This window comes from Camelus dromedarius, chromosome 22 (genome assembly GCF_036321535.1).
Source record: "Camelus dromedarius isolate mCamDro1 chromosome 22, mCamDro1.pat, whole genome shotgun sequence".
Taxonomy (NCBI): domain Eukaryota; kingdom Metazoa; phylum Chordata; class Mammalia; order Artiodactyla; family Camelidae; genus Camelus; species Camelus dromedarius.
Genome location: NC_087457.1, coordinates 30,854,097 through 30,881,052, shown reverse-complemented (window position 1 = coordinate 30,881,052; position 26,956 = coordinate 30,854,097). Strand labels below are relative to the sequence as shown.

Below are 26,956 nucleotides of genomic sequence, written 5' to 3'. Positions count from 1 at the left end.
GTGAGACACGAGTCATCTGGGCGGTGAAACTTCAATGTGGATTAAAAAGCCCAATGCTGAATTTCAAGTGTGCATCACATTAGATGGCTTTTGGGATATATTTTTAAAAACTCCAGGAAAAAGTTTAACAAAACTTAGTAATCCTACACCAAACATGTTTTTTTAAATAATTCTACCGAACGATAAAACGATACTGTTTATCTCTTAAAGCCATGTAGAGCTGAGATATTCCAAAGTCCTAATTTAAATCTTATAGATTATTTTTCAAAAAATATAAATAATAAATAAATAATATGCATCTATTATAAAAACTAATTCTGTTATCAAAACCTTATGCTTTAAAAAGTATCATAGAATTTCAGAATTGAATTTGATCCTAAAGATAACTTTCGGATAACGAAATAAAAGAAAGAACAGAGAAGCGAAATTTTTTTGCTTACGTTCCCATAGCTTTTTTAATGGCAAACTTGGGATCTGAGCACGAATGCATGTTAATCTATGTATTCCTTCTAAGGAAGGTTTCTTTTAGTTTATAAATAAATAACATAATATAAAAAAGAATATGAAAATAGTGAACACATGAAATAAATGCCTGAAAAGTATTGTCTTTAGTGAAGGATAATAGTAAAATATTACTTCATCTGTGTAACAATCTTCAGTCATCCATTCTTTGATTTAATACTTTTCTCTGCATAACTACTCAGGAGCCATCTCTGTACACACAAGAGTAGGTGAGGCACACCCCTGCCGTAGAAGGAGCTAGGCACACAGTGAGGTCATATAAAAGGTCATCTATGAGGACGTCAGTACCTTTAAAGGCAGCTTCAGGGTCCGAGCGGGAGCACCACCCATGAACCGTGCTCTGCTCTCTACCTGCAGACGCTCTGGAGAAGGAAGAACTGGGATTTCCTGGGGAGCGGCTGCCCGGAACTGGTGAGGTTGGATGAGTTGAGCCTGGGCTGATAGGAAAAGGTGAACTGGGTCAATTCCAGGATGGCAGCCTTGATTTCCTTGCCCATAAAAGGGTATCAATACCCATCTCATAGGGTGGTTATAAAGAATAAAATAGAGGGACATCACCATGGCAGCGTTAATAAAATACTTATAGTGATTCTAACGCAGTGAAGTCCCTCACCAAGAATGCAGGTAGAAGGTGACTGGCGATGGGAACGTATCCTCCGTGGCAGGCTTCCCCAAGTTCGTCTCGCTAGCTTCCCTCCGATGAGGATAACCATTCCTCGCCCCCTGTGCCCTCCACCCCGCGGCCTCATGTTTCATGGCTGAATTTTTTGATCCATGTATAGCATGATGGTGGGGTTTTATTTTACTACTAAAAACTATTTACCAATTGTTTATATTATTCCGCACCCTCTCTTCATTAATCCTCACAACCCTAGGAGAAGGGAGAACTCTTACCCTCTCTTAGAGGACTTAGGTTAGACAATTTGCCCAAAGTCACAAGGCTCAGTGAGTGAGTACTGGGATTCTGACGCCACCAGTCTGATTCAGAGGCTGGTGAACAAAGGCCCCGTGGCTGGAAGCGCTCCCTCACCTACTATTGTCAAACACCGAGTGGTTGCATATTAGCTTTTCGTGCCGACTGGATGACATTTCTTAATGAATCTGACATAAAATTACAAGGTAAAACCGTGCTCACTATGATGACTAACGCTGTTTGAAACAAAACAAAGCTCCCTTCCACCTGCCGTATACTATTCAAAGTTAAAACAACAAATGAGATCTCCGTTCCCACACGTATTTGCAGTGGTAGATAGAGTTTCCAAGTTCAAACTCTATAGTTCTAATGGCTTTTTTCAGACCTTAATCAAAATACAAGGAAAAAAAAAACCCTCCATATTTCAAAATCCAATTAACGGTGCAATGGAGGAGCTCCCACCTAATCTTCCTCTGAAAATTACTAATATGTAATATAATGGTGCACTAAAATCAGATATCAAGAGAAAAATATAATAGAATTCTTTATGCCTGCCAACTGATAAATATGCTCAATTAAAATTATATGCCCCTCTGTTGACATGTGCTTGGTGATACCTATCTGTGTGAAAAGACATTTTCGAAGATAAAATACTCAAAAATCTCATTTGGGGTCAACATTAACAGATGCATCGGCAGTTGATTCCGACCATAGTGAAAACTAAGTTTGAACATCAGTTACGTAAAATGCTACCTCCCCCAAAAGAGAATTCCATTCTTCTCGTTAGTAGTCATGTATTTTTAAAAACAAACTTACTTATATCATCATTATATTTTGAATTTCATCCATAAAAATTTGTGCGAATTTGCCTTCTCTTCTGTCATACATGTACCTATGAAATGTTCTCAACACCGCCTCATAGTTGGCAAAGACTGAAGTATTTACTATCGGACCCTTTACAGAAAAGGGTTACCGACCCCTATGCTAATTCCAACAAACGTTGACTTCATATAATTTCTCTAAGTTGTCTGCTCTCTTTAACTAGACAGCAGTTCCCACTCCTAGTTCACTTGCTTCCAAAAGCTGTAGGTAAAAATTGCAGGGTATACAACACCGTTGATGAGCTTTCTATCTTTTTCTAAAAAGGTTTCACCCTGCTGACCCATCTCTTCCATCCCCTGCTCCATGTCGCCTCTACAGACGCCCACCGTGTTCCTGCCACTCACTCGTTGTCCACCGCTCCCCTCCCCACCAAAGCCTTTCCTCAGACTCCAGATTTTCCCTTCTCTTTTCCTGACTCTCACAAATCTTACTTTTGGGTGCTGAGCTGTCCTCAGTCTTCACCGTTCTGGGTAGGCAGGGTTTTGGATCCCCAGGGTGTGAGGTCCTGTCTGCCCCTAATCGCTCTGCTCTCTCACAGAAGCTCCCAGGCTGGGTGAGTGAACCCATCAATATGGTGCCATGTTTTATTCCAAGTCTAAGGAACAACTGTTCATGAGCAGGTGAGCTGTGGACAGCTAGCTCCTACGGTCCAAGGAGGGGAGGCTGTGGATGGAGGCAACGTGTACGGCAAAGATTATGAAAAGGATCAACAAGACGCATCCCAGCCCCCACGGCCATGGCCCAGGGAAGCTGCTGAGAGGCAGTGCTGGGGGCCCCAGGAGGATGGGGGGACTGTGGCCATATCTCCCGGACCGACTCCTGACATGTTCCCACTCAGGCTAGCTCCAGAGAATCGTTACCCCTTCCGGTCCCCTGGTGTCCTGCTGGGCGAGTGACAGGAAGCAAACTGCAGGAGAGGGGAGGCCCAGTCATCTTCTGAGTAAAGACATTTACCCTAATAGTAAATTAATCTGCGAAAATAAACTAATCTGCCTAGAGTTATTTTTTAAGGGAAATATTTATGCACAAATGGATGTCTGATTGGTAGCCTGTGTGAGGGAATCTATTTCTGAACGGCATCTCCACCCCCTTGAGTGTTTCCTGCTTAGTCAGAGTGTGGGGAGCCCTTCACAGAGCCACTGTGTGACGTGTAACATCCTTGTCTATGGAGAAACTTCTATTTTACAAGATACTAAACAGGGGCTTAAAGAATCAGAATGTGAGAGGAGTGGGAAGTTTAATTGTCAGTAAGTGTTTAAATGTGGTACAATGAAAAGAAATGACTAGATATTCTTACTAATGGAGAAATAGTACAAAAATAAATAAGCTTAAATCACAAAAATAAATAAGCTTAAATCACAAGAAAATTAATCATACAGTATAAAAATTAATTTTCCTAATGTCAAAGCAAGAATTTCCAAACTTTTAAAGTCATACAGATTGACCGTCTTCACTTACCCCTTCTGATTCATAAACTGTTTTCTCTGCAGTCTTCCTTTAGTGTACAAACCACATGCTTGTGGACTGATAATAATAGCATGTGATATAACGCAGTTTCCAACGAAATGCTCTGTGAATTACATTCCCATGATCAGAATCAGTGGTAAACGGAGCTGGTCTGCTTTACCCCAGAATATCATCAACACTTATGCTCAGATTTACATACTCATAGTCAGCCTGAGCCCCTTCTTGTGGTCTGTCTTGACTCACCAGGTTTCCGCACCAGGCTGGGCCCCCCTTCTTTTGTGCCCAAATCAGCCTGGCACACCTGGGGTCTTGTCTGACCTGCTGTGTTGACACAGGCAGGTCCAACGTCTTAGGCTCCTTGTTTAGTACCTACTTGGTTCTTTACTGCGGGTAATTCTAACGCTTGCTGGTTTCCTTACAAATGGGAAAAATTGTATCATGATTCTGTGATTTAAAAGTATGGAAAGAACCTGACGTTTAGTTCCCATGTATTTTATAGACAGCCATTGCTATTTTACTATTCCTTTATATTAAGTCCCAAGGTTCTTTGTGTTTATGTAAGCCTTCTTTCCTTCACTTGGTCTATTTATTTCAAAAGTGCTTTTAGATCTGCTTTTATATTTTATTTTAGTCTCTATCAGATAATATTAGATGGCTGATCTTTTTTTTTTTTATTTTACTAACCATATAAGGGAAGTGCATAGGCCGGAATATGACATTATTAAATAATCATGCTCATCAAATTCAGTGTTGGAATATCAAGATAGTATGAGGCTAATGAAAAATGCTTTGGAACGCTGCAAACGTGGTGTATCTCATGTTACCAAGTGGGAAATACGAGTTTAAAGCCAGAAAGCCTGGGAGAGGAAACAGGAGAGATTAATGCTATCCCTTTGGGCTTTAGTCTCTAATATAAAACACTTTGCATGCTGAGAACATTTAAAGGACAGAGCTGCCTCTTTACAGCAAATTTTGTAAAGAAAAGAATGTGCAAAAAAGATCTTCAAGATTCCCTTTTTAAAGTTACGATACGGTGCACAGTCATTACAGATGGAATTATTAGAAATAAGGAGACCGATGAAAACCAGGCCCCTGTGAAACAAGGCGCAGCTAGAATCAAGAGCAGTCGCAGTCTGCAGACGCGCACGTCCTCACCGCATTGCCATTTAAGCGAGCGGGCACGCAAGCTTTAACAAGTCGGGACTCTGAGAAAAGAAGAAGGCTACAGAAAAGCCATCTGCAATTGTAAAATACCGAGGGGAGAGGCAGGAGTCTAAACCGTACCCAGGAAATAAATGTGCAGTTAGGAGCATTCAGAAGTAGTGCCAGAGGAGGATGAGGCCGACGTGAACGAGGAGGAGAATTCTGAAAGCACTGCAACAAACGTTAAGGAGGCACGAGTCAAATGGAGTGTCGCCCTAGAAACTGCTGCTGAAAGAAGAGTTAAGAGTAGAGATAAACTATTAGAAAAACCATCACTCTGATGGAGGACGCATAAAGTAAGCGGAATAAAGATGTAAGTATGGACAGGGGAAATAAAGCACGGTAAACAAGAACAGAGTGTCATTTTAGTTCCACTACATTAAACGTGCATAGTGCATAATACACCTTGAAGAAAAGAATATGCCTTGTTCCTGAATTCTGTTAGATTTCCTAAGTCCCTTCGCCTACCTGTGAAAACACCTGTTTCTCGTTGTGCGCGGTAACCACTGATGTCAGTAAGAGTTAAGTTTCCTCCATATTAGTTTAAACTGAATTCACTAATGAGGTTTGGGTTTTGTGACCTCTTGGTGAAATCTTATAACATGTCTCTTTCCTTATTGAAGTATAGTTGATTTATAATATTTCAGGTGTACAGCAAAGTGATTCAGTTACACTTTTGTCTATATACTATGCCACTTCCTAAAGGACAATATACTGTAGTGGAAAGTTAATAAAGTTAGGACCCGGGTTCAAGTTCACTTTTGACCTTCTACCAGCTTATGTGACTTTGGACGACCAATCTAAACTCCCTTAGCATCAGCTGCTTCATTTCAAAATGTGTGCACTAATTATGCCTTCAGAACAATAACTCAGGAATGAAATAGAAAGCATTTAACACTGTCCCCAGGACTGATAAATATTAGCTTTTTTTTCCGCCTCCAGATTCCAAAGTTTCTGGCCAACCTCGAAGTTCGTGATGCCAAGAAAATAGTACCTGCTAATAGGCATGTTGAGAAAATCCATTAATGATGAAAAAACTTGGCTGAAAAGTGTTGGTGTCACTGTTTCATCAGATTCCTTCGGTAAACGGCCACAGTTTAAAAAGCTTTGACTTTAGGTGGCTGACAGCAGCGGACAGCATTGCTTGCAATCAGAGATAGCGCAGTGTGAACACATCTAACAATCCGGAAGCAGAAACAGGACAGTAAACATTTTACACAGTGCATTACCGTGCCCCTCCAGGGCACTCAAAAATATAATCCATGGTGATTATGACAGTGATGAACAGGACCAGGCCCTGCAGTCAGCGCCTAGAGCTGTTAGCAAAAAGCCGTGCACTTAGGAGGGGGAGGCGGTCGCCTCTGTGGCCTCCACCGGGTCCATTTCCACACGCTGGGTTACAGGGAAGTGATTTAAGAAGTGTAGGGCTTTGAGAAGACAGGAAACGGCCTGTTTTGTGATCCAAATAAAATGCTGACAGTCTTTCATGAAACCATTTTCAATTTCTGCCCTGAAACCTTATTTACATTTTTTTCTCCTTCAAGATTCTATCTTAGGGATACTAAATTCTCCTGGTGTGGGGTGGGGGGTGTATTCTGCAAGTTCTTTGATTCAGAAAGCTATTAAGGATATAGCTTCAAAGTTGCTTTAACTATCTTGAGGTAAGGCCAAGAAGGTCTCTATTTTCAGTGAGGTATTGATCAGGAGACAGAGGGAGAAAAACTAAATAAATGGAACCAAAAGAACTGAGAAACGCAACTCTGGTTTTTCTACTTTTTCTACAGGAGGCAAATGGCAGAAACTGCTTGTCACTTGCCACGATCTGTTCTCTCCTTCCCCCCTTGCTAACAGAACTCCAGTTTCATTGGATATTCAAGGATCACCAATGATCCCAGCTTAATACATAAATATCTTCACTTCCCCAAATAACTTTGCAGCAAGGGAAAGCTATGTTACCCGGTTCCAGCCAGATATAGGATATAGGCAGACATATCTGGGGGAAGTAGCCCTTCTCAAGACAAGGCAAAACTTTATGGGAAAGGCTTCTGGACCTTTCCCTTTCTTCCTGCCTGGGATCAGAATGTGATGCCTGGAGGGGCAGCAGCTATTTTGCAAACATGAGTACAGAGGCCACAGGCTGATGAAGGGGGAATAGGGAACAGGAGTTTGAACCGTTGATGATCTTGAAGAGTTTTAGCTGCAGCAGCCCTGGACTTACCATCTCCACAGTGTCCTGTGCATGAGAAAAATAAGCCCTTTCTGTGGTTAAGTCATTGTTTTTCAGGTTTTGAGAAAAATCGGCCCTTTTTGTGTTTAAGTCACTGTTTTTCAGGTTTTCTATAGCTCTAAGCAAACATGATGTTATGTAGAGCATGTGTTATTGGTGGAGTTATTTTTAAGTACATAACTGTTATGTGCACTGGGAAACCAAAAACTTTGTGTGACTCGCTTTATTGCAATATTCATTTTATTATGGTGGTTTGGAACCAAACCCGTGATATCTCTGAGGTCTGCTTGTATTAGCCAATGTGTACACATGCACATACATATTTGTATTTTATATGTACATATATACCCATGTACATAGTATACATATAGTTATGTATTCATATATCTGGATGTTTGACAGGTACTTGCATACACATTTAAACACCTAGGTATGTTTATTTGATTTGTTCTCACCATCAAGAGATATTTTTAAACGGATATGAAAAGAATAGCATCTGATGAGCAGTACGCATCTGAAACCATAAATGTAATTGTCAGGAAGTTCCAAAGCACAGAATCGTAGGGTGAGGGAGATGGATATTTTCAGGTCAAAAGTTGACCAGAGGAGTTCCCCAGGTCTTTAACTTCATGCTGTTAATTCCATTACATGAAATAATTTAAAGCTCTGTTTTTCAAATCTTTTTTAATTCATAGACACTTAAAGTGATAAAGCTGGAAGGGACTTGGGAGATCACCTTGTTCATGTCCTCTGAGTTTATGGATAATGAAGCTGAGATCCTAAAACACAGGTGATTTGTCCTGCGCTGGGAACATGTCAGTGGCTGAGCTGAAACCCAAACCCTTTTCCTTGATCTTCACTCAGGCTCTGGGTCAGAAGGCAGGTGTGTCAGTGGAGTCTCCAGGCTGAGGACCCCTCTCTTGTGATCATTCCATGCAAGTGTCAGCCCTTTGTGTCACTTTGTGTCACTCTGTGGGGCTGGAGAACCTGGGGGACAGCCACCAACATGATGATGCTCATGGTGCCTGTGGTCGGTGAGTAATAGTCATTTGTCTCCGATCCAGGGGTCTCGCGTCTTCTGCCAGAATCTATGAAACAGTAAGAGGTTAATTTATTAGCCTGTAAGTCAGATAAAATCAAATGCCAGGCTGGATATAATAAGCCTCATAGTAAAAGTTGGGAATTGTTAACGCCTTTTCAATGTTATGTGCAGTCACCTGTGGGATTTACATTATTTTTTTTAAACTTTGAGAGAATCACCCATAAAGCCATTTGAGACTCAAGTTTTTACTTGTGGGGAGGTTCTGATGATAAATTCAATCCATTATTATGGGACAACTCAGATTTTCTATTTTGTCAGTTTTGGCAAGTTGTTTTTCAAGGAATTTGTTTGCTTCATGTAAATTGTCTTATATGTTGGCACAAAGTTGTTCATAATATTCCCTTATTATTCCTTTAGTATCTAGAATATATGAAAAAAAAAAGCCAAACTTTCATTTATTCCTGAAAATAGTTAGTTTTGGTTTTCTTTTTAAGTTCTTTGTCCTTATCAAAAGAAACATTTTATTAATCTTTTCAGAGAACTTGGTTTCAGTTTTGTGGATTTCCTCCGTTGTTTGCTTTATACTTCTTGATCTCCATTCTTATATTTAGTATTTTTTTTCCTTTTATATATTTGGGCTTAAATTGCTTGTCTTTCTCTAAATTCTCTTTTATAATTCTTATTTTTTATTGAAGTGTAGTCAATTTACAATGTTAGTTTCAGGTGTACAGCAAAGCAATTCAGTTATACAATCACGTACATGTATTTCTTTTTCTAAATTCTTAAGGTAGAAATTTAGAGTGATCTTATATCTTTTTTCTTTCCTAATTTAAGAATTATCCTTTAAGCACTGCTTTAGCAACATCCCACAAATTTTCACAGGCCGTATTTTTATTACAATTTTACTCAAACACAGTTTTTATTTTCTTTGTGATTGTTCTTCCCTTGACCTCTCTGATATTTAGAAGGGAGTTCTTTAATTTCCAAATGTCTAGGCTTATCTAGATATATTATTGATTTCTAATTTAAGTCTGTTATTATCAGTTAACATGCTTTAAAAGTCAAGCCTTTTAAGTTTATTGAGTATGTTTCTTTCCTAGCATATAGTTTATCTTAGAGATTGTACTATATACACTTGATAAGGGATGTTAAAATCACCATTGGATTTGTCTACTTACCCTGTTAGTTCGACCACTGTTTGCTTTGGGGTTTTTGTTTTGTTTTGTTTTGTTGGTATCAACATGGTTTAGCCTTTAGGTTTCAACTCTCAGGGCCAACATATGAAGAATGATGTCAGACTCACTTTTTAAATTGAAGTATAGTTGACTTATAATGTGTTAGTTTCAGATATACAGCAAAGTGATTCAGTTACACGTATACATATACATATTCTTTTTCAGATTCTTTTCCATTATAAGTTATTACAAGATATTGAATATAGTTTCCTGTGCTCTACAGTAGGACCTTGTTGTTTATCTATTTTATATATAGTAGTGTATATCTGTTAATCCCAAACTCCTAATTTATCCTTCCTCCTCACCTCTTTCCCCTTTGGTAACCATAGTTTGTTTTCTATGTCTGAGTCTACTTCTGGTTTGTAAATAAGTTTATTTGTATCATTTTTTAAGATTCCACGTATGAAAGATATCATATGGTATTTGTCTTTCTCTGTCTGACTTACTTCACTTAATATGATAATCTCTAGGTCCATCTATGTTGCTGCAAATGGCATTATTTCCTTCTTTTTTGTGGCTGAGTAATAGTCCATTGTATATATATCCCACATCTTTATCCATTTAACTGTTAATAGACATTTAGTTTGCTTCCATGTCTTGGTCATTGTAAATAGTGCTGCTATGAACACTGGACTGCATGTATCTTTTTGAGTTAGAGTTTTCTCCAGATATATGCCCAGGAATGGGGTTGCTGGATCATATGGTAACTAGAGTTAATAGACTTGCTTTTGATTTCGTATCCAGGTTGACAATCTAATATACTTCCCTAGCATTTCTGCACGTGTGAGTAATTGGGGAGGGGGTGGTTGTTGGGGAGCCCTGTGGAGGAATGAACTCTTGAACAACAAGCTCTCAGGGAATGTCATTATTCCCTGAGAACCTCAACTCTATGTACCAAAGTTATGTTGAACAAAATCTACTTCTAATCAAGCAAAATAAGGACAGAGGTCATGGTGTGCCAAAGAGCAATCAGAATATCAGGGTAGTGGCAGAACAGAATGGATACTGGTAAATATTTTGAAGGAACATGTGGCAGAACATGGTGCTTGCCTACCCAATATCCACTCTCTACTTCATTTCTGCTAAGAGAACCCTCGTTTTCCTTTTTTATTGGCAATGCAGCCAAAACACAGACAAAAACAAAACAAACAAAACGCCCTACCTGAGAAACTCAGACTCTGTTAAAGCAAAGGCTAACCACATGACATGATTTTGTCAATGAGATGAGCTGAAACCTACCAGGAGTTCCTGTGTAGTGTTACTCTCCTGACATGGGTGTCAGGCTTCCCTATTCTTCCTGCTTGGAACACAGAAGGGACTCTAGAGGTAAGGATTACTATCTTGCAGCCATGAAGTAACCATGAGGATGAAGGAACGAAAAGACAGAATAAATCCAGGATGTTGATGCTCTTACGAGGCCACTACACCAACCACACCACCTATGTCCAGATTTAATATATAAGACAAAGAAGCCCTTATTTGGTTAAGCTGCCATAATTGTGCTTCTGTTTTATGCAGTTGAATGTAATCCCTAACTAATCCCCAAAGCGCAAGTCGTAAGAAACTCATGACTGTGTCACAAGCCAAATGCAAACTTCTGCCTGGGAGTTAACACTTCCACATTTTCTACTCCTCTAGAATAACTTCTATAAAAAATAGACTTCAAAACTTTTTATGTTATCATGCAAAGAACTCAGTGCAGACTTTCATCCATTTGGCATCATTTTGGTAATTGGAAGTCCTCCAGGCAGTGGTTTTCTCTCTTTGAAATATCCCTCCTTTTTCTAAAATGAAGCATTAAGCCCAGGCTATACCAAGAAAGATTGTTGACTGCCCTTCTGTAAAACAGTTCGACTTCCCACACAGTTTGAAAGACAGTACACGGTGAAATTTGTACAAAATTATTTTCTTATCTGGAATCTCTGCAAGTGTGTTTCTGTAACTGCCTTGGCCTTTTCGATCTGAGTTAACATCATGCTTAACCCTTTTCTTTTGGGGAGTTTTGAATTCCTAACGTTCAGTGTGAATCCTTTTCACAGAGCACTGAACCTCAGAAGCAAGTTCTAACATGCATGTGCTGAGGGATTAATCAAGCCATTTACAATCAGGCTGTCACATGCATATCTACTGATACAAACTTCCAGTCCACATCTAAAATAGACAGCAATTCCAGTTGGCATTTAGGATATGACCCCAGATGCCCTGGCTGAGAGTTAATACAGGAATAGAATGCAGTGTTACTCAGCTCTGCTAATCCAAATTAGAACACTTTGTAAAGGTGAGTGTTTAATCCCTGAAAGGCTGTAAAACACATATGTGTGTGCACATGCAGGCACGCACACACACACAAACACACCCTAGCATTTTCCTATCATTTCACCAATGAAAATAGTGGAACAGAAAAAAACCCCAAAAATGTAGGAGTCAATATTTAGCGAGTAAGCACAAAGTGCAGAATTTTAAACATCTAATAGCTTTGGGTCTGATAAACCTTTCAAGTCCAAGAGTTGAGTAATGGAATATAGACCCTATTGTGAATTAATCACTAGTCCAAACTGGTCCAAAACAATAATAATTAGATCAGAAATGCCAAAGAATCCTTCTTGAGACTTAACAGATAAACTCTGAACCCTGTCTGCATAATATGAACAATGTCAAAATATTGTTTATTTTTTAACAGGTTTCAAGATATCTACAAATATTATAAGACTGAGTTTCTCTGTTGACTATGATAGCTGATTAAAATTACATATGCTAAAAGTTTGGCAAAAGGTGACCTTATATTTGTCTGCGGAAATGGACCCTTCTGTTCTGTTAGGAATGTAACTCTATTTTTACTATATTATAACCATTGTGTTCTCACTGAGACATCAAATACAATAGATTGGACACAATCATCTCTTGAGCTTTTTGTTTGTTCCATTACATAGATAGAGACGGACACACATAACAGCTGACAAGTTATCTCCTGGTGTGTGAATGTCATTGAGGAGGCTGGAGCATGCCCAAGAGTCTTAAAGAAGCTCACTATATTTACATCTGACCTTTAGTCAATGATATAACCTCTTTCTATACGGTCTGTCAAGCTCAGGATGGAGTATTTTTCCTTAACCTGTGCATACCTTTGATTGCTTCATGCTAGCGAGGTCCATCTGGTGCTGTCATTTCACAGCTATCAATTTCAATGTCACCTAACTTCAAATCACACCCCAACACAATCCAGCCAAACTCAGAATGTCCACAAGGTAGATACCATGGCATAATGACATGACAGAATCCAAGCATTTCTGCTTTAAACTCCAGGTCCATTCTCAGGCTCAAGACCTTTCCTGGGCTCTTCTTTGTGGTGAGAAGACCTTGGCTCAGTCTCTTCTCTTCTTGTCTGCTGTCACCTCCCCTCTGGTTTGCTTCCACTTCTCAAAATGCCTTGCTGTTCCTAAAAACAGCACCCAACCTGCTAATGTCTTAAGAATTTTCCAGTTGCTCAATATGTAATTCTGGCAATCATTTATAATAACATCACTGAGTCTGCAAGTAAAAATATTTCAAACCTTTTATAGTCTTGGTCCTTGGTCTAAAATGACCAAGTCACTACTTGATCATTGCTACCTGAAATCTATTAAGATTTCTGTTCTGAGCTTCTGTTTCCTAAGGCGGGCTCCTCACTAACCCCCTCCCCCACATTCTGACCCGATCAAGGCAGATCATAGTTGCCCTTTTGCCTCAAGTGGCAATGCTCCATTCTTGAAAAGGATATCTTTGATGTAACTTCTCATGGGAACAAATGTGGTCCCCACCAGAAATCTAATGTTTATAGTAATTGCCTTCCGAGACCTGATTCCTTTTTGTCTTTCAATGTGCCAAATAAAACTTGTTTTATGTTGACATATTTATTTTAATTCTTTTCAGTAGTAATCTGGCAGGAATTGGGGGGGGAAATTGTCTTCAGAAATGGTTGGCAACCAAATAACACCATATGAAGCACTAATATTTGTAATCCTTTCTAAAATTGCCAAAACTCCATATTTCAAAATTCTGCTCTGAAGTGTTAACGCTCACTTACAGTGATTGCAGAAAATATTTAACTGACTAAATAAAATTTCTCTAGAAAATGCCAGATTACAGGCACTGGGAGCCCTCCTTTTCTTCTTCGGTAACTAAATACCTTGGAGTTAGTTGAAATAAGGTCCTTTGGAGCTTAAGTGAAACTTTAAAAGGCAGATAATTTTATCTTGTGAAAGCTTTTCCAGAAAAAGCAAAGACTGCATGAGTCATTTTATGAGCTTAATATCTTAAAATTAGATAAAGACAATACAGAAGAAAAGGGAAATAGCCTACTTCTGAACATAAATGAGAAAATACTAAATAAAATATTAGCCAAATAAATTTATAAGCTATTAAGACTAATACTAAGTGAATTTGTAGGAATGATCTGAGGAATGGTACAATGGCTTACTGACCAAAACTCTATCCATGTAATTCATCACAACAGTGGACTAAAATAAAAATTATTATCTCAGTAGATAGAGAAAAAGCATTTAATAAATTTTACACTTATTTAATGATAAAACAAAAGGAACTAAGAAAACTGGGAGCAAATATGATGTCTTTAACTTGATAAAAGTATTCATTTACAAGACTCAGCTAAATAGCATTTATTGAAGAAATTTTGAACTCAACAAAGCAAGGATATCTTTTATCACAACTATTCAGTGTAGTACTGAAGGCCCTAGCCAACACAATAAGACAAGGAAAATAATTGGTAATGATAAGAATTGGAAAGGAAGAGATAAAACTTTCATTATTTATAAATGATAAGGTTATGTAGAAAACCAAGAGAATGAACAAATTAGTGTATCTGATAAGAGTTAAGTGAAATTGCCAGACACAAGATAAACTTTAAAGATTAATAGCATTTTTCTGCACCACTAGTCTCAAAATACTGGTTCCTCTAAAAGTTGATAAATAAAACTTTAAAAAACATATAATCCTTATCTTTAAAAAGCAAGCCAGCACATTTTATGAGCCTTGTATGACCCCCATATTTATTTATAAACTGCAAGTAGGTACTTTACAAACAACATAATGTAGAGACTAAAAGCCAGATTGCTTTGGGTTCAAATCTTGGTTCTGTCACTCACACCTGTGTGAACTTAGGCAGATTACATAACCACTCTCTGCCTCCTCTTTCTTGCCTTTAAAATGATGGGGAAAAAATTACCACTTAGGATTTTGTGAGGATTAAGTAATTAAATACTTGGAAAGCATCTGAATAGTACCTAGCACAAAGTTGGCACCTCATAAAAATTAGCTATCATTATTATTATTATTATATAGAACAAATGTATTAATATATTAGGTACTATTTGCCTAAAAATTAAAATCTTAACATAAAATAAATAATAAGTGTTTATAGAAGTGCTAATATTTTCTTCTCCTCCTCAATTGGCTGTCCACATTTTACCTTGGAATCCAGGACCTCACATAGAAAAAAACAAATAAAAATATAAGAGAAGATAATTTGTCACTCAAAATATCAATGCAAACTATGAAATACCTAGGAATTAGACCGATGAAGAAAGAAGGTCTTCACAGAGAAACTTAAGATTTCTAAAGCTAATCAAATGAGATCTTAATAAAGAAGGTGTGTTAACATTGTAAAGTTATTAACGGTTTCCCAAGTTTATCTATAAACTCAGTGTTTATATATGATCAATATCTCAGCAGAATTTGCAGAAGAACATGAAACTGATTCTAAATATAATTTGAAAGTTTACACAGTCATACAAAGTTAATATAATTTTGAGAAATAAGACTAAAAGTGGAAACTCATGAGATATTAAGATGCATTATGGTGCCACAGTACTAAAAATAGTATAGAATTTGTACAGATAGACCAATGAAATAAAACAGAGAGACCAAACAGCTTTATATATAAAGGACACGTGTATATAGCAATGTGGCATCAGGCATAAAGGCTTAAACATAAACATACATGTTTTAGCCATATTTCCCTAGGGTATCCTGCATAACACACCATCCCAAAATCTCAGTGGACATTTTAATTTCTCACTCACAAGTTTTTAGTCAGATAAGAGAATCTGCATCCAGTCGACCCAAAGTAGTCCAATCGCCAGTCCTGACAGTGGTATGGTGAAGTCTGTTCCTTCCTAGAGGTAGGAGGCAAGGAAGGGTTAATAATAGCACTGTGGGTAGTTGGGAATAATAATCCATCGATCATAATAAAACTATAAACAAAGTTAAAGAAAAATTGTTGAGAGAGAATTTATGAACTGGAGCGGGGAGTTCAAATTATACTGTAAAATACTGGTTAATTTGAAAAAAGCAAAAGTAAAGCTCTCAGGATAGAAAAAGTTAGCTTATGTATGATGGATTGGAAAAGGAAGTTAGCATTATCCAGGCAGTGTTTCCTGGAATGTAACAAGAACTCACACGTACGAAAAAAAAAAAGTAAGTTTCAAGAAAGCAGAATTTTTTTTTCCCTGCCTTGATGACTGTTGTATCTCCAGTGCTCAGGTAAGTGCCTGGCAATACTGATACCTCCTTACTGTTTATTCTGTCTCAAGACTCCCTTCCCATCTGTCCTTTTCTCCAAAACAGAAATATTAATTTCCCATTGCTGCTATAACAAAGTATTACATGTTTAGCGGCTTAAAACAACACAGATTTATTCTTCAAGCGTTCTGGAGGTCAAGAGGCCCAAAATCAGTCTTACTAGCCTGAAGTCAAGGTGTCAGTGGGGCTGGCTCCTTCTGAAGGCTGTGGGGACCTACAACCTCCAATTTCTGGAGGTCGCCTTCGTTCCTTAGCTCCTGACTCCCTCTCCGTCTTCAAAGGCATCAGTGTAGCATCATCCCAGCTCCTTCACTGACTGGGTCTGTCCTCACATTACCTTCTCCATCGTTGACCTTCCTCCTCTCCCTTATCAGGACCTTTGTGATTACGCTGGGTCCACTCAGATAATCCTGAGTCATGTCCTCATTTCACAATCCTTGATTTTTAATCACATCTGTCAAGTCCCTTTTGCCATTTAAAGAAAAACACTCACAAATCCCACGGATTAGATCACGAACGTGTTGGTGGGGGGCATTATTCAGCCAGGATTTCTCAACCTTGGCACTATTAATGCTTTCATCTGGATAATTAATTTTTGTTGTAGTGGCTTGTCCTGCACACTGTAAGATACTTAGTAGCATCCCTGCCTCTGACTCCTTACATCTCAGTAGTACCCCTTGCCCCTAGTTGTGACCAAATGTCACTGGTTGAGACCCACTGCTTCACAATATTCTGGGGATCACTTAATTAAGCGAATCTAAGCATGTCAATCTGCATAGAATTCTTTATTCGTTCCCCTATTCCTTTCAACATTATACTCATAGTTCTTAACATACCATCTCAGATTTTCCATAACCTGGCTTTGCTGCCTTCTCTTGGACCCATCCCATCCTCACTTCCGGTCCTCTTGTCCTCCAGATAGTCTTGTAACTCCCCCAAGTGTGAAGTTCTCTAGCACCTCCTGGCTTTGTGAATCAGCCCCCACCCCCCATCTGCCTAAAAACCCCTTTCTCCTATTCTTCATGCAATGACTTCTGCTGATGACTCCTCAAAATTTAGCTGAGATGTCTGGGACCCGAGGTCTCCTCCCTTTCTCTGCAGGTAGCACTGTGAGGGTACCTCTGTCAGGGTGCCGGTGTGTAATCCCTCTCCTCACTGCACTAGTTGGTGAGCTCTTTAGATCTCTGACTGATACCTGTATCCACGGACCCAGCACTCCTCCTGCAACAAATAACTTGCCCAATAATGGTTCTTTGAATGAGTGAGTAGATGGTGGATTTCATGCCTCAACTTGAGTACACTCTCCAGGGGCTGAGACTGATGAAGAATGTTGCTCCAAGGTATTAACCAAAAGTAACCTGCGTTTCTATTTCAGACTAGAGACCAATTCTCCTCTCCCTCATGGAGAGCACCCCTCCCAAAGAGATTATTTGGGCCCTTTTGGGAGTGTTTAATTACTATTTAGTTATTATTGTTCCCCAAATTAAGTTCAGGATCAGAAGCTACTTTTGCTTGCTAAATATGCTTAAATTAAAAAATAAATTAGAAAAATCCCTTCCATGGAGAATTTGGGAAAATTAAAGCACCCAATCTTAGATTTCATAAGACTGTGGAAAGGCTAGGTGTGTCAGAGTGGTTTCATGGACCACCTGGAGTCCATGGTTGATTCTGCAATTCAGATTTTGACTTTGCAAGCAGAAAACTCAGCTGGCACTTGCAGCCTTCACAAAGGAGCACAATCCACTGCTTTGCAAAGTTGCATCATTTTGGTATATGCTTCAAACAATAAAAGTGTCAAAAATGGTTCCTGATGCTGTGCATTTTATTATTCTTCTGGTAGTCTAATGTTAAAAGTTTCTCCTAATGGGTAGAAACTGGAGACTCTTTAGTGAATACCACCGAAAACACCTGCACGTAATGTACACTAATGACTGCTTCCTCTATTCAGAGCTCAAATTAAGAGGATGTTCAGGGAGGATGGATGTTATCTCTGTACTTGTTAAATGTATTCAGGTAATTTATGTAAAACACAGAAATTAAAGAAATTTCCCCCATGCTACATTTCTCTCGTTCCAGCTGAAAATCTGCCCACAGACCTTGCAAGAAGGGTAAAAACAAAGTTTCATTATCCAAAATATGTCAGAACTTAATATGCTTAAGGAAGGTTTTTAGATTGTTTTTAGTTTCCATATAAGGCTAACTAAAAGGTGCTTTTCCTTTAATCTGCCATTTCATAAGTTGTTGCTAAAAATACTTGGTTGAGGGCTTGTGTAATATAATTGATGTGGTTGAAAATATTTGGCTAAGACCATGGCATGCTTGGGTGAGTCCCAACTCTGTGACTTTGAGCATGTTACTTAACCTCTCTGTGCCATAATTCCTTCACTTGTAAAATGTACCTGGAAGGCTTCGTAGAGGATATACATTCAATTAGAACTTAAAAATTGGGAGAATTTCAGTAAACTGAGATGAAGACGAGGTTAAAGAAAGGTGAGAATAACAGCACGAGCCAAGAAACAAAAAGCATAGAGAATGTTCTGGCAATAGAAAATAGAATTTATCTTACTTCCTTGAATTTATAGTGTTTCATAGCTTTCAAAGTGCTTTCATCTATGTTATGTTATTTAGAATTAAAGCATCATGGGGAGGTTTATAGGAAAGGTGTATTTTATTTTGCATAAGAAGAAAGTGTGTTTTAGAGAAAGTGGACGACTTTTATAAAGTCATCCAGTAATAAATAATACTTAAGAAGAAATGGAGTCTATACCAGGGTAGATTTGCTTGCAATGGTGAGATGGCTCTTGATAAACACTGCAGATGCCCAGTGCATGCAATCTTGCTCTTAATAGGATGTAAGGAAGGATAACAAAGAGAAGTATCAGAGGACTCAGAGGCTAGTCACATAGCTTGACCTTGCTGGGCACATCAGTGACCTGTCTTAATGTCTTCAAGGTTACTCCCAGCTCTTAGCTCTCTGGAGAATGGTAAATCTAATTCTAATTAAACATTTTATTTGATCCAAATGTGCACCAGTACACAAGAGCCAAAGAGAACAAGTCTACAATGAATCAATCAGATGAAAGAAGATTGTGATGGTTTTAAAATACGTTCGCAAGTTCTTTGATACTCCTCCATTCAAAGGATAAAGTTTAATTCCCCACCCTGACCCCCTTGTGGGCTGTACTGAATGACTGGTTTCTAATGAATGGAAGTAGTGAAGGTGCAGGGGTGGGGGGGTGTCACTCCAGAGACTAGACAATAAAGGCCAGTACAGCTTTCTCCTTGCCTTCTTGCTTGGATCACACACCTTGGGGAGATCAGCTGCCATGTCTTGAAAACAGGCAAGCAACCCTATGCCCTATGGAGAGACCCAGCAAATGAGAAACTGAAGCCTCTTGCCAACTCAGAAGTGATCTTCTGGCTACAGTCAAACCTTTGGGTGACTGCAGCCCTGGCCAATGTCTTCACAGCAACTACTTGAGAAGCACTGAGCCAGAAGCACCCACACAGACCCCTGCCAAATTCCTGACCTGCAAAATAACAGGATAATTTTTTTTAGGTAGCAAAAAATAATCAAGCAAAAGGTAAAAGTGAGTAAAGTGTATAAGGACGGTCTTCCATCAAAAGGCAGAGATTATGACTGAATTTTGGTTGTAGGGAATAGGATTCCTCCTTGATTATTTAGTAACTTGACCTAGAAAAGTAAACAACAATGAAACAAGAAGGTTTACAAAGAATCCTGAACCTGATCCAGCTAACTTTTGACCACTAATCTCTCCCCACATAAAGTTTTTAATACTTCTCAAAATTTTTAACTTCAATTCTCTAGCATGTATGTGTATGTATGTATATAGTTTTGGTTTAACGGCAGCAGACATATGCTTATTAAATCACTTATAAACTGACATTGTTTTAATGTGCTATATTTTAATTTTCAAAAAGGAATTGATTTTTCGTTATTTACAAAATTATATGGCGTCATTAGCTTTATATATTTACATGAATGCATCCTTGGGTCAATTTGAAAAGCTATGCATTGCCCTCAAATTTATATAGAGCCCTGCCTTTTACGAAGCAATTTCAAATAACATGCATCTGGGGCATCCCATAACAGAATGACTGCATGAATTTGAATAGGATTCTTTTAGTTCAGGATCAAAAAATGAAGGGGATTTTAATATAGATACTAAAAGATATTTGGCATATATGGCCACGTTTTCTAAGACATGCTCAACATATAGGAGATAAAAATAAAAGCTGCTCGTTCTAAGCAGTTCTGAGTCCCTCTCCTCCCACTCACGTCCGAAGAGGGCATCCAAACCAGAGGCCTGCCGGACGGTCCGCGAAAACCTTGGAGTTTAGGATAGAGTAAGAGGATAAGGTCACAAAACGTGCACGAGTTGAGTAGCTCAGGGACAAGGACAAAAACATTAAAGCAAAGAAAATACACTTTGAGCTTCTGAGGTCCCAGTTTCCTCTGCTCGGACAACTTAGCCCAGCGGGGTGGGCTTCGCCTTAAGTCCTTTTCAACCCCACCTCCGCACCCGAGAGGTGAGCCACTGCGCTTGCGCTCGGGGCGGGCCCGCTTGGGACGGGCCCGATCCTGCTCGGGGGCGGGGCGGGCCCGGGCGCGCGGGGCGGGGCGGGGCGGGGCGGGGCGCGCGGGAGATTTGAACTTACTTCAGCCGAGTTCAGTACCCGCGCAGAGGCTGAATAGCACCGCAGTTTCCTCAGCGGGGCCCTGCAACTGGTGGGCCTCGGTGCGGGCCCGGGCCATGGTGGAAGGACCAGGTTGTACTCTAAATGGGGAGAAAATCCGGGCGCGGGTGCGCCGGGGCCAGGCGGTGACCGACCTGCGGGGAAGCGCGCTGCAGAGCCTGGGGGTTCCCGGCTCGCCTCCCGCAGCCTCGGGGGCTGTGGTCTCCAGACAGGTGAGCCGCTCCTGTGTCCTGCTAGGGAACCAGCAGGGGAAAATGAGGTAAAAGCCCCATCAGGTTTCCACGGGCCAGAGTGTGGTCTCTTTACTCTGGTCCAGGCTCCCTGGGGCCCCGCATTTCTCAGAGTTTACCTTGACTTCACCTGAGGGAGAAGGCCGAGCTACTGCGCCTGCGCAGTTGAGAACTGCTGGCCCGCGGGGCTAAGGCGGCCATCGAGACGCCCAGGTGGGAGTGACGGAAGGTGCTTTATTCCGTGTCACCCTGCTTAACTGCTTTACAACCCAGCAAAAGATGGTTTCCTTATATCTATAGCTGCATTTTCTGCTGTTAATATTACCAGATCCTTCCAACCTCTGACTTTTTTCTTCGCATTTTTAAGACAATAAGCTTTTAGCATAAAAGTCTAGCTTCTTGCTGAATATTTTGCAATTGAAAATGTATCACAACTAATGTATAATTCTAAAATTGCACACAGAAGATTTAGCCCTCACCTTCCCACTCAACTTAATATTGCTATCTAATGAAGGGGCAGTGAAACCCATTCTGGTTCCCTTAAGTGAATTTATCTCTTTTTAAAGGAAATTGTAGTAGCACAGCTTCTTGCCACTCAGGCATGCATTGCAGATGGTGTGATGTTCATTTGGTAAAAATTTAGAACTTGTACTAAAAATATTCCGATTAAGCCATCATGCCTTAAAAACCCTTTAGACGTACGGATGATTGTATTTCATGCATGCATGCAATATTGTGCTGTACTTCAATTTCTCCTGCAAAGCTTCATCATAGCCTTTGGCCCTGGAAGAAAAGTTGCCTGCTATGAAATTAGCATATGCTTACAACTTGAAAGAAATGAGGTCCTAAGTCTGAGAAAATACATTTTCAAACTTGGAAAAAGTAACTTTTGCATCTCCTTCCAATTGCCCTTGTATTTTACTTATTTTGACTTTATATGTCAGTACTCTGCACCTGTTCTTTTCCTATAGTGTTTCCCTCAAAATCGTTTCCAGGTACCACAGAGATGGATCTTGAGTGGTCTGTTAAGCATAGTAGTGTTTATAAAAATCACTCATTGAACAAAACTTCAACTACCCCAGGAACCTGGGGAACAAAAATTAACACTTCCCCTTGTGGAACCTCTTCTTTAGTTGGGAAGATGCATAGACATTCATTAAGTAAGAACACAAAGAAATATAAATTGATAAGTTCTCTGAAGAAGAGAAATGTGGTTCTATAAGTACTTACAGGAAGATCAGGGAAGGCTTTTGCTGGGAAGGTGACAAACTGAGGCATGAAGGGTGATGAGATATGCAGCCCCTGAGCTGAAGGTTGCAGGCAGAACACTTCAGACAGAACACTTCAGGCAGAATGATGGCCAAGGAAGAGAGCTTCAAATGCATGAGGGGCTGAAAGAAACCTGATGTGGCTGGAAAAGGAAGGTGGTTTGAAATAAGACAGGATTGGGAATGGTGGGAAGGAGCCAGACCTTGCTAGGGACTTTGTATTCATTTTAGGAGTAATACAGGTCTTTGAAGGGTGATGACATCCATTTACACTTTGAAAAGATCACTCTGCTTTGCAAAGGGAAAAATAAAAGACTGGAGGGAAGCCAGAGTAGATACTGCTTCCTCAGTTGGGTGAGGACTGCAGGAATCCTGGGAGGTGTGCCTGGAGCTGGGAGGAGAGTGCTGGTGGTGGAGGTGGAGAGAAACGTACAGAAGCACCATTTTGGAAAAAAAGGCAGTAGGACTTGGTAATGCGTATGACATGATATATGTACAGATATAACTTACATCACTCAACAATAATGTATTTTGTGTTAGGTTTTATGCTTGCTCCTGGGGAATACAAAGATGAACAAGAGAAACTGCCTTCTGTGAGAATCCCACTTAATATTCTAAATTGACATCACCTCATTGGTATTTAGGCCAAAATAGCATGAACATTTCCTTTTAGTTTTTGATTATCTCGAGTGGCAAGGCATAAAGTGCTTTTGAAGAACTATTCCATTTCATTTAGTTATGAGAAACAATAACCCTGTGATAAAGGATTAACCTGATTCTACAGATGAGGAATGTGGGTTTAAATAATTTACTTGCCCAAGATCACATGACGAGGAAGGGGTTTGGTCTCCCTTCTTTCAGACTCCAAAGCCTACACTCTTAACCGACGTTCTCGAAGTTATAAAAGATTTAGTAGGCCAATGGCTAATTCACTGGCAGGAATGCCATATTGCTCAATATGCAGTGGTGATTACTTATTAGCCAGAGAGGTAAGCCTTTAGGATTTGAAAATCAGTATGGAATGAATAATCCCTGTGTAGTTATTGGAATATTCCAAATATTTTGCCATGGCTCCACTTTCTGGGCCTTTGATCTTAAAAACAAACAAACAAACAAAAAAACTTTGTAAACATGAAGGGTCTTCTGCATTTTAGAGGGTAGTTGGATCCATAGTAAATTCCATCAAAACGTGGTAGGTTGTTGCAGACCTCTGGCATGATCCTTACTGTAACAGGTGATCCCATGTTCCCTAGACCTTTATGCCAGAGACTTAAAGCTATTTAAAGGTTTCTGCTACTGGCTTGAAATTATTCGTTTTCACAAGGCAGCAGTTTAAAAATAAGTTAATACCTGTATATGATATTCTTTGGAAGGAAATATGACAGGGAATATGAATGCAAAAGAGAGTTATAGAAATATTAACTGAGCATTTAAAATGAATAATTTAAACTTCAGATCATCATTGTAATGAAAACCAACCCCCCCAACCCCCACCTACATAGCTCCTGCTGTAATGAACCAGTTCTTCTGGTATCTAGCCTCCCTCTTTGCTCCAGTTTGAAGTTCATAGGGAACACATTTTAAGGCATGACTCCTTGCAATAAGTGATCCTCATGTTGAAGAAGAAAGCCAAGCCGTAGAAGGTCCAGCATATGCTAGTTGTACATGCACTAGATTATTTCTCTGAGTTTTGATCCACTGTCTTGGATCAGCATAAAATTATGCAACTCTGTAAGCACACTGCATTCATCTCTGCTGGAGCTTGTGGAACCTTATGGTGAAAAACAACGTTGGAATATAAGTGAACATGTCTGGTTAATGAACTGTGAAGAGTCAATCCTCCGATTTTAATTGTTGGGTGGATATGGTATTTTAGTGAAATCGATGTGTAACCCGCATATCTTTCTAATCTCCTTCCACGAAACAGGGTATGAAACAGAGCTTACTTACAGGCATTCCTTTCCTTTGAAACATGACCTTCTGGCTCCTTAACATCTGATACATATATTTAACATGCTACCTACTCTGTTCATCACGATGTGCCCCTTACAGGGTCTTGAACACAGTAGACGTTTAAGAAATGTTTGGGTGGAGAAGAGCAGAGTTTTGAGTTGTGCAAAAATAGTTTTGATGAAGGATTTAAAAATAAATTTACATAGGAATCGGTCTTTACGAAGATGTGTATGTTTTATGTATGTTAAATGGAAATTCCTATTGCAGGAAAATAATGAAGCCACGTAGTAAACGTTTTCCTCCCTCTTTTCCCTTCTTCATAGTGGTGGGGGGGGTGGATCATAACTCATTTTATGGTGATTTTTGCCGTTATATATTTTGCCAAAATTGCCATTATATGAAGGAATGAGCTAGTCCACAGAGATTCATTTTCTAGCTAAATGAAGCTTTGTTTAAATTCAAAAAGAGGTTTTAAAATTGTATGGAACGTGCATTCTAGTACTTGCTTGTCTTCCTAAATGGATACTGATGACGGTTTCACCCTAACAACTCAGAATCTTTACTGTCAGCATTCAGCGTTGTATGGAGTCATGGAACAAGAGGAACAGAAGACGGGTAACAGTCTTACAGATGAGGAAACTCAGATGATTTTCCTTGGCCATCGGAGCTTTTACCCCAACACTGCAGTATTTGGTGTGTTGTAGACAAAAGAGCATCTGATCATCTTTGAATTGCAGTTCCTTTGTTAATCCTCAGCTGGAAGTGCCTCTACTCATATCGTTGCTTATTTGGTCAGGATTAGATTGGAATGTATATAAAACTCTTCGCTTAGGGCTTAGCAAAGTAAACGTCCTGGTAATTGTTCTTTTTTCTTCCAGATCAGGGCTTTCTCACTAGACCCATTTATCTGAGGCATGCCCTGTTCCCTTATGAAGGGTTTGTAGTCTTTTGTGCCCTCAAATTGTGTACAAAGCATTTAGCCTCTGAGTAAGCACTGAAAGCCTCTGCTCTTACAAAATTTAGAATATATTTTGATGTAAGGACCTAAAGACCTCTATCTGGGGGCTCGGAGATCATTTCAAATCAGGTTCTTTGATCGTTTAAATTGTTTGATAAGTGACTTCTGATTACTGAAAGTGTTGTATGAGGAGAGACTATGATTGTAAATACGGTATTATTTTTTTCTCTCTGGGGAAAGCATATATCTGCACTAGAGTTGAAACACTTATCTATGGAAAAGTCTTATTCTGTTCTGAAAAGTTCATCTTCCTTGTTCGTCCATGGATAGTCAGGATAAATGGTAATCAGCACAATAAATCACATCCTGTCTCTGAAGATATATGTTTTGAGGATTTCATATGATTAAGCCACTTGAAAGTGGGAAGGTGAACCCTTCTCAATCATACTTAAAATTGTGGCAAAGGAGATTTTCATCTCTGTTTCGGGGTGGGGGAAGAGGATGAAATGTTCAAATAATACAGTAACAGGATTATAAGGGTCAACATGAGAAAGTCAAGTATATATTGGGCACTTGTGTATAGTTACAGCAAAGATAAGAGGCTTGTGGAAATTAATTTTTGAATTTGTCTGGGCAGCTGAAGCTTACACGAAGAGGTGATAACCCCAGGCCGTACAGCAGGACAAGTGGATATCCTGTAAATCTTAGGTTTATTGCAAAAGCCTTGCCCAGTTTGTACACAGTAGCTCTCAAAACAAGTGGAACAGAATTATCACACCTTTAAAGATTTGATTTGTGGCTCTCTTTGGGGCTCTGTCAGGACAGCCGAGCTCACTTTTCATTGGCAGCTGTGTGAAGAGACTTAATGGGCTCATGCATTTTAAGTATATTGGCCTTTTTATTTTTTAGTCATCCTCTTATGTACAACAGAACTTATTTCCAAGGGCACGTACTCCTCTTTGTCTTGTTAATAAGAGGTTCAGTAAACATAAACCTTTGGAGGACCATCCACTGAGACTTTCTTTTGCCAAATAGTGAAATCTCCCATGATTAGATCTGTTAGGCATTCTAAGGTCTGATGTTTGACAGTAATTTGGAGAGCATGCAGATGTATGTCCCAGGACACCCTTTGATGTCTTAAGGAATTAATCCTGGATAGAAAGCACCTCCCACCCCCAACCCCCACCCCCTTGCTCTGGCTGCTGTAACAAAATGCCACAGACCGGGGGGCTTAAGCAAGAGGAGTTTATTTTCTCACAGGTCTGCAGGCTGGAAGTCCAAAGTCAAGGCTCCAGATGGTTGGTTTCCGGTGAAGCTCTCTTCCTGGCTCGCTGATACCACTTTCCTCGCATGGCCTTTCCTCCCAGCAGGAAGGACAGGGTGTTCTCTGGTGTCTCTTCTCGTAAGGATACTAATCCTATTGCATCTGGGCCCCACCCTTATGACCTGATTAAATCTTAAAGGCCCTATTTTCTAATACAGTTACATTGGGGGTTAGAACTTCAACATATGAATGTTGGAAGGGATACAATTTAGTCCTCAATCTTTTTTTTTTTTTTATATGTATTATCCTTTTATCCCTTTGAGCTAAACACTACAGTTGTGTGCTTTTTTTTTTTAACAAGGACCAATTTAGTAAAATAAAGAATAGAATGGACCTACCATGTTAAATGCATAGAATGACAGGTGTCTGTAAACCCAGTCTGAGAATCACTGAACTGTGCCCTCACTTTTAGCTTTAAAACATTCACATCATTTTTC

General features: G+C 39.5%; 1 protein-coding gene and 2 long non-coding RNA genes across 3 annotated transcripts in view; 2 read left to right on the top strand and 1 right to left on the bottom strand.

Annotated features, from left to right (window-relative positions):
• LOC135318853 (uncharacterized) overlaps positions 1–8,164 on the top strand; it is a 38,472-nt gene extending 30,308 nt beyond the window's left edge. Inside the window, exon 4 of the long non-coding RNA XR_010377238.1 lies at positions 8,079–8,164. This is a non-coding gene — a long non-coding RNA (uncharacterized LOC135318853). The remainder of the gene's footprint in view (positions 1–8,078) is intronic.
• A 76-nt stretch (positions 8,165–8,240) lies between these two features.
• On the bottom strand, positions 8,241–16,452 carry LOC105084417 (uncharacterized). The gene is made up of 3 exons (XR_004132843.2): positions 16,405–16,452; positions 15,569–15,661; positions 8,241–8,302 (listed from the first exon to the last, which is right to left on the bottom strand). It is a non-coding gene; the product is annotated as an uncharacterized LOC105084417 (long non-coding RNA).
• Positions 16,453–20,771: 4,319 nt separating this feature from the next.
• NEIL3 (nei like DNA glycosylase 3) overlaps positions 20,772–26,956 on the top strand; it is a 31,064-nt gene continuing 24,879 nt past the window's right edge. Inside the window, exon 1 of the mRNA XM_010974543.3 lies at positions 20,772–20,998. Coding sequence (XP_010972845.3) covers positions 20,843–20,998 — 156 coding nt within the window. The 5' untranslated portion in view covers positions 20,772–20,842. The remainder of the gene's footprint in view (positions 20,999–26,956) is intronic.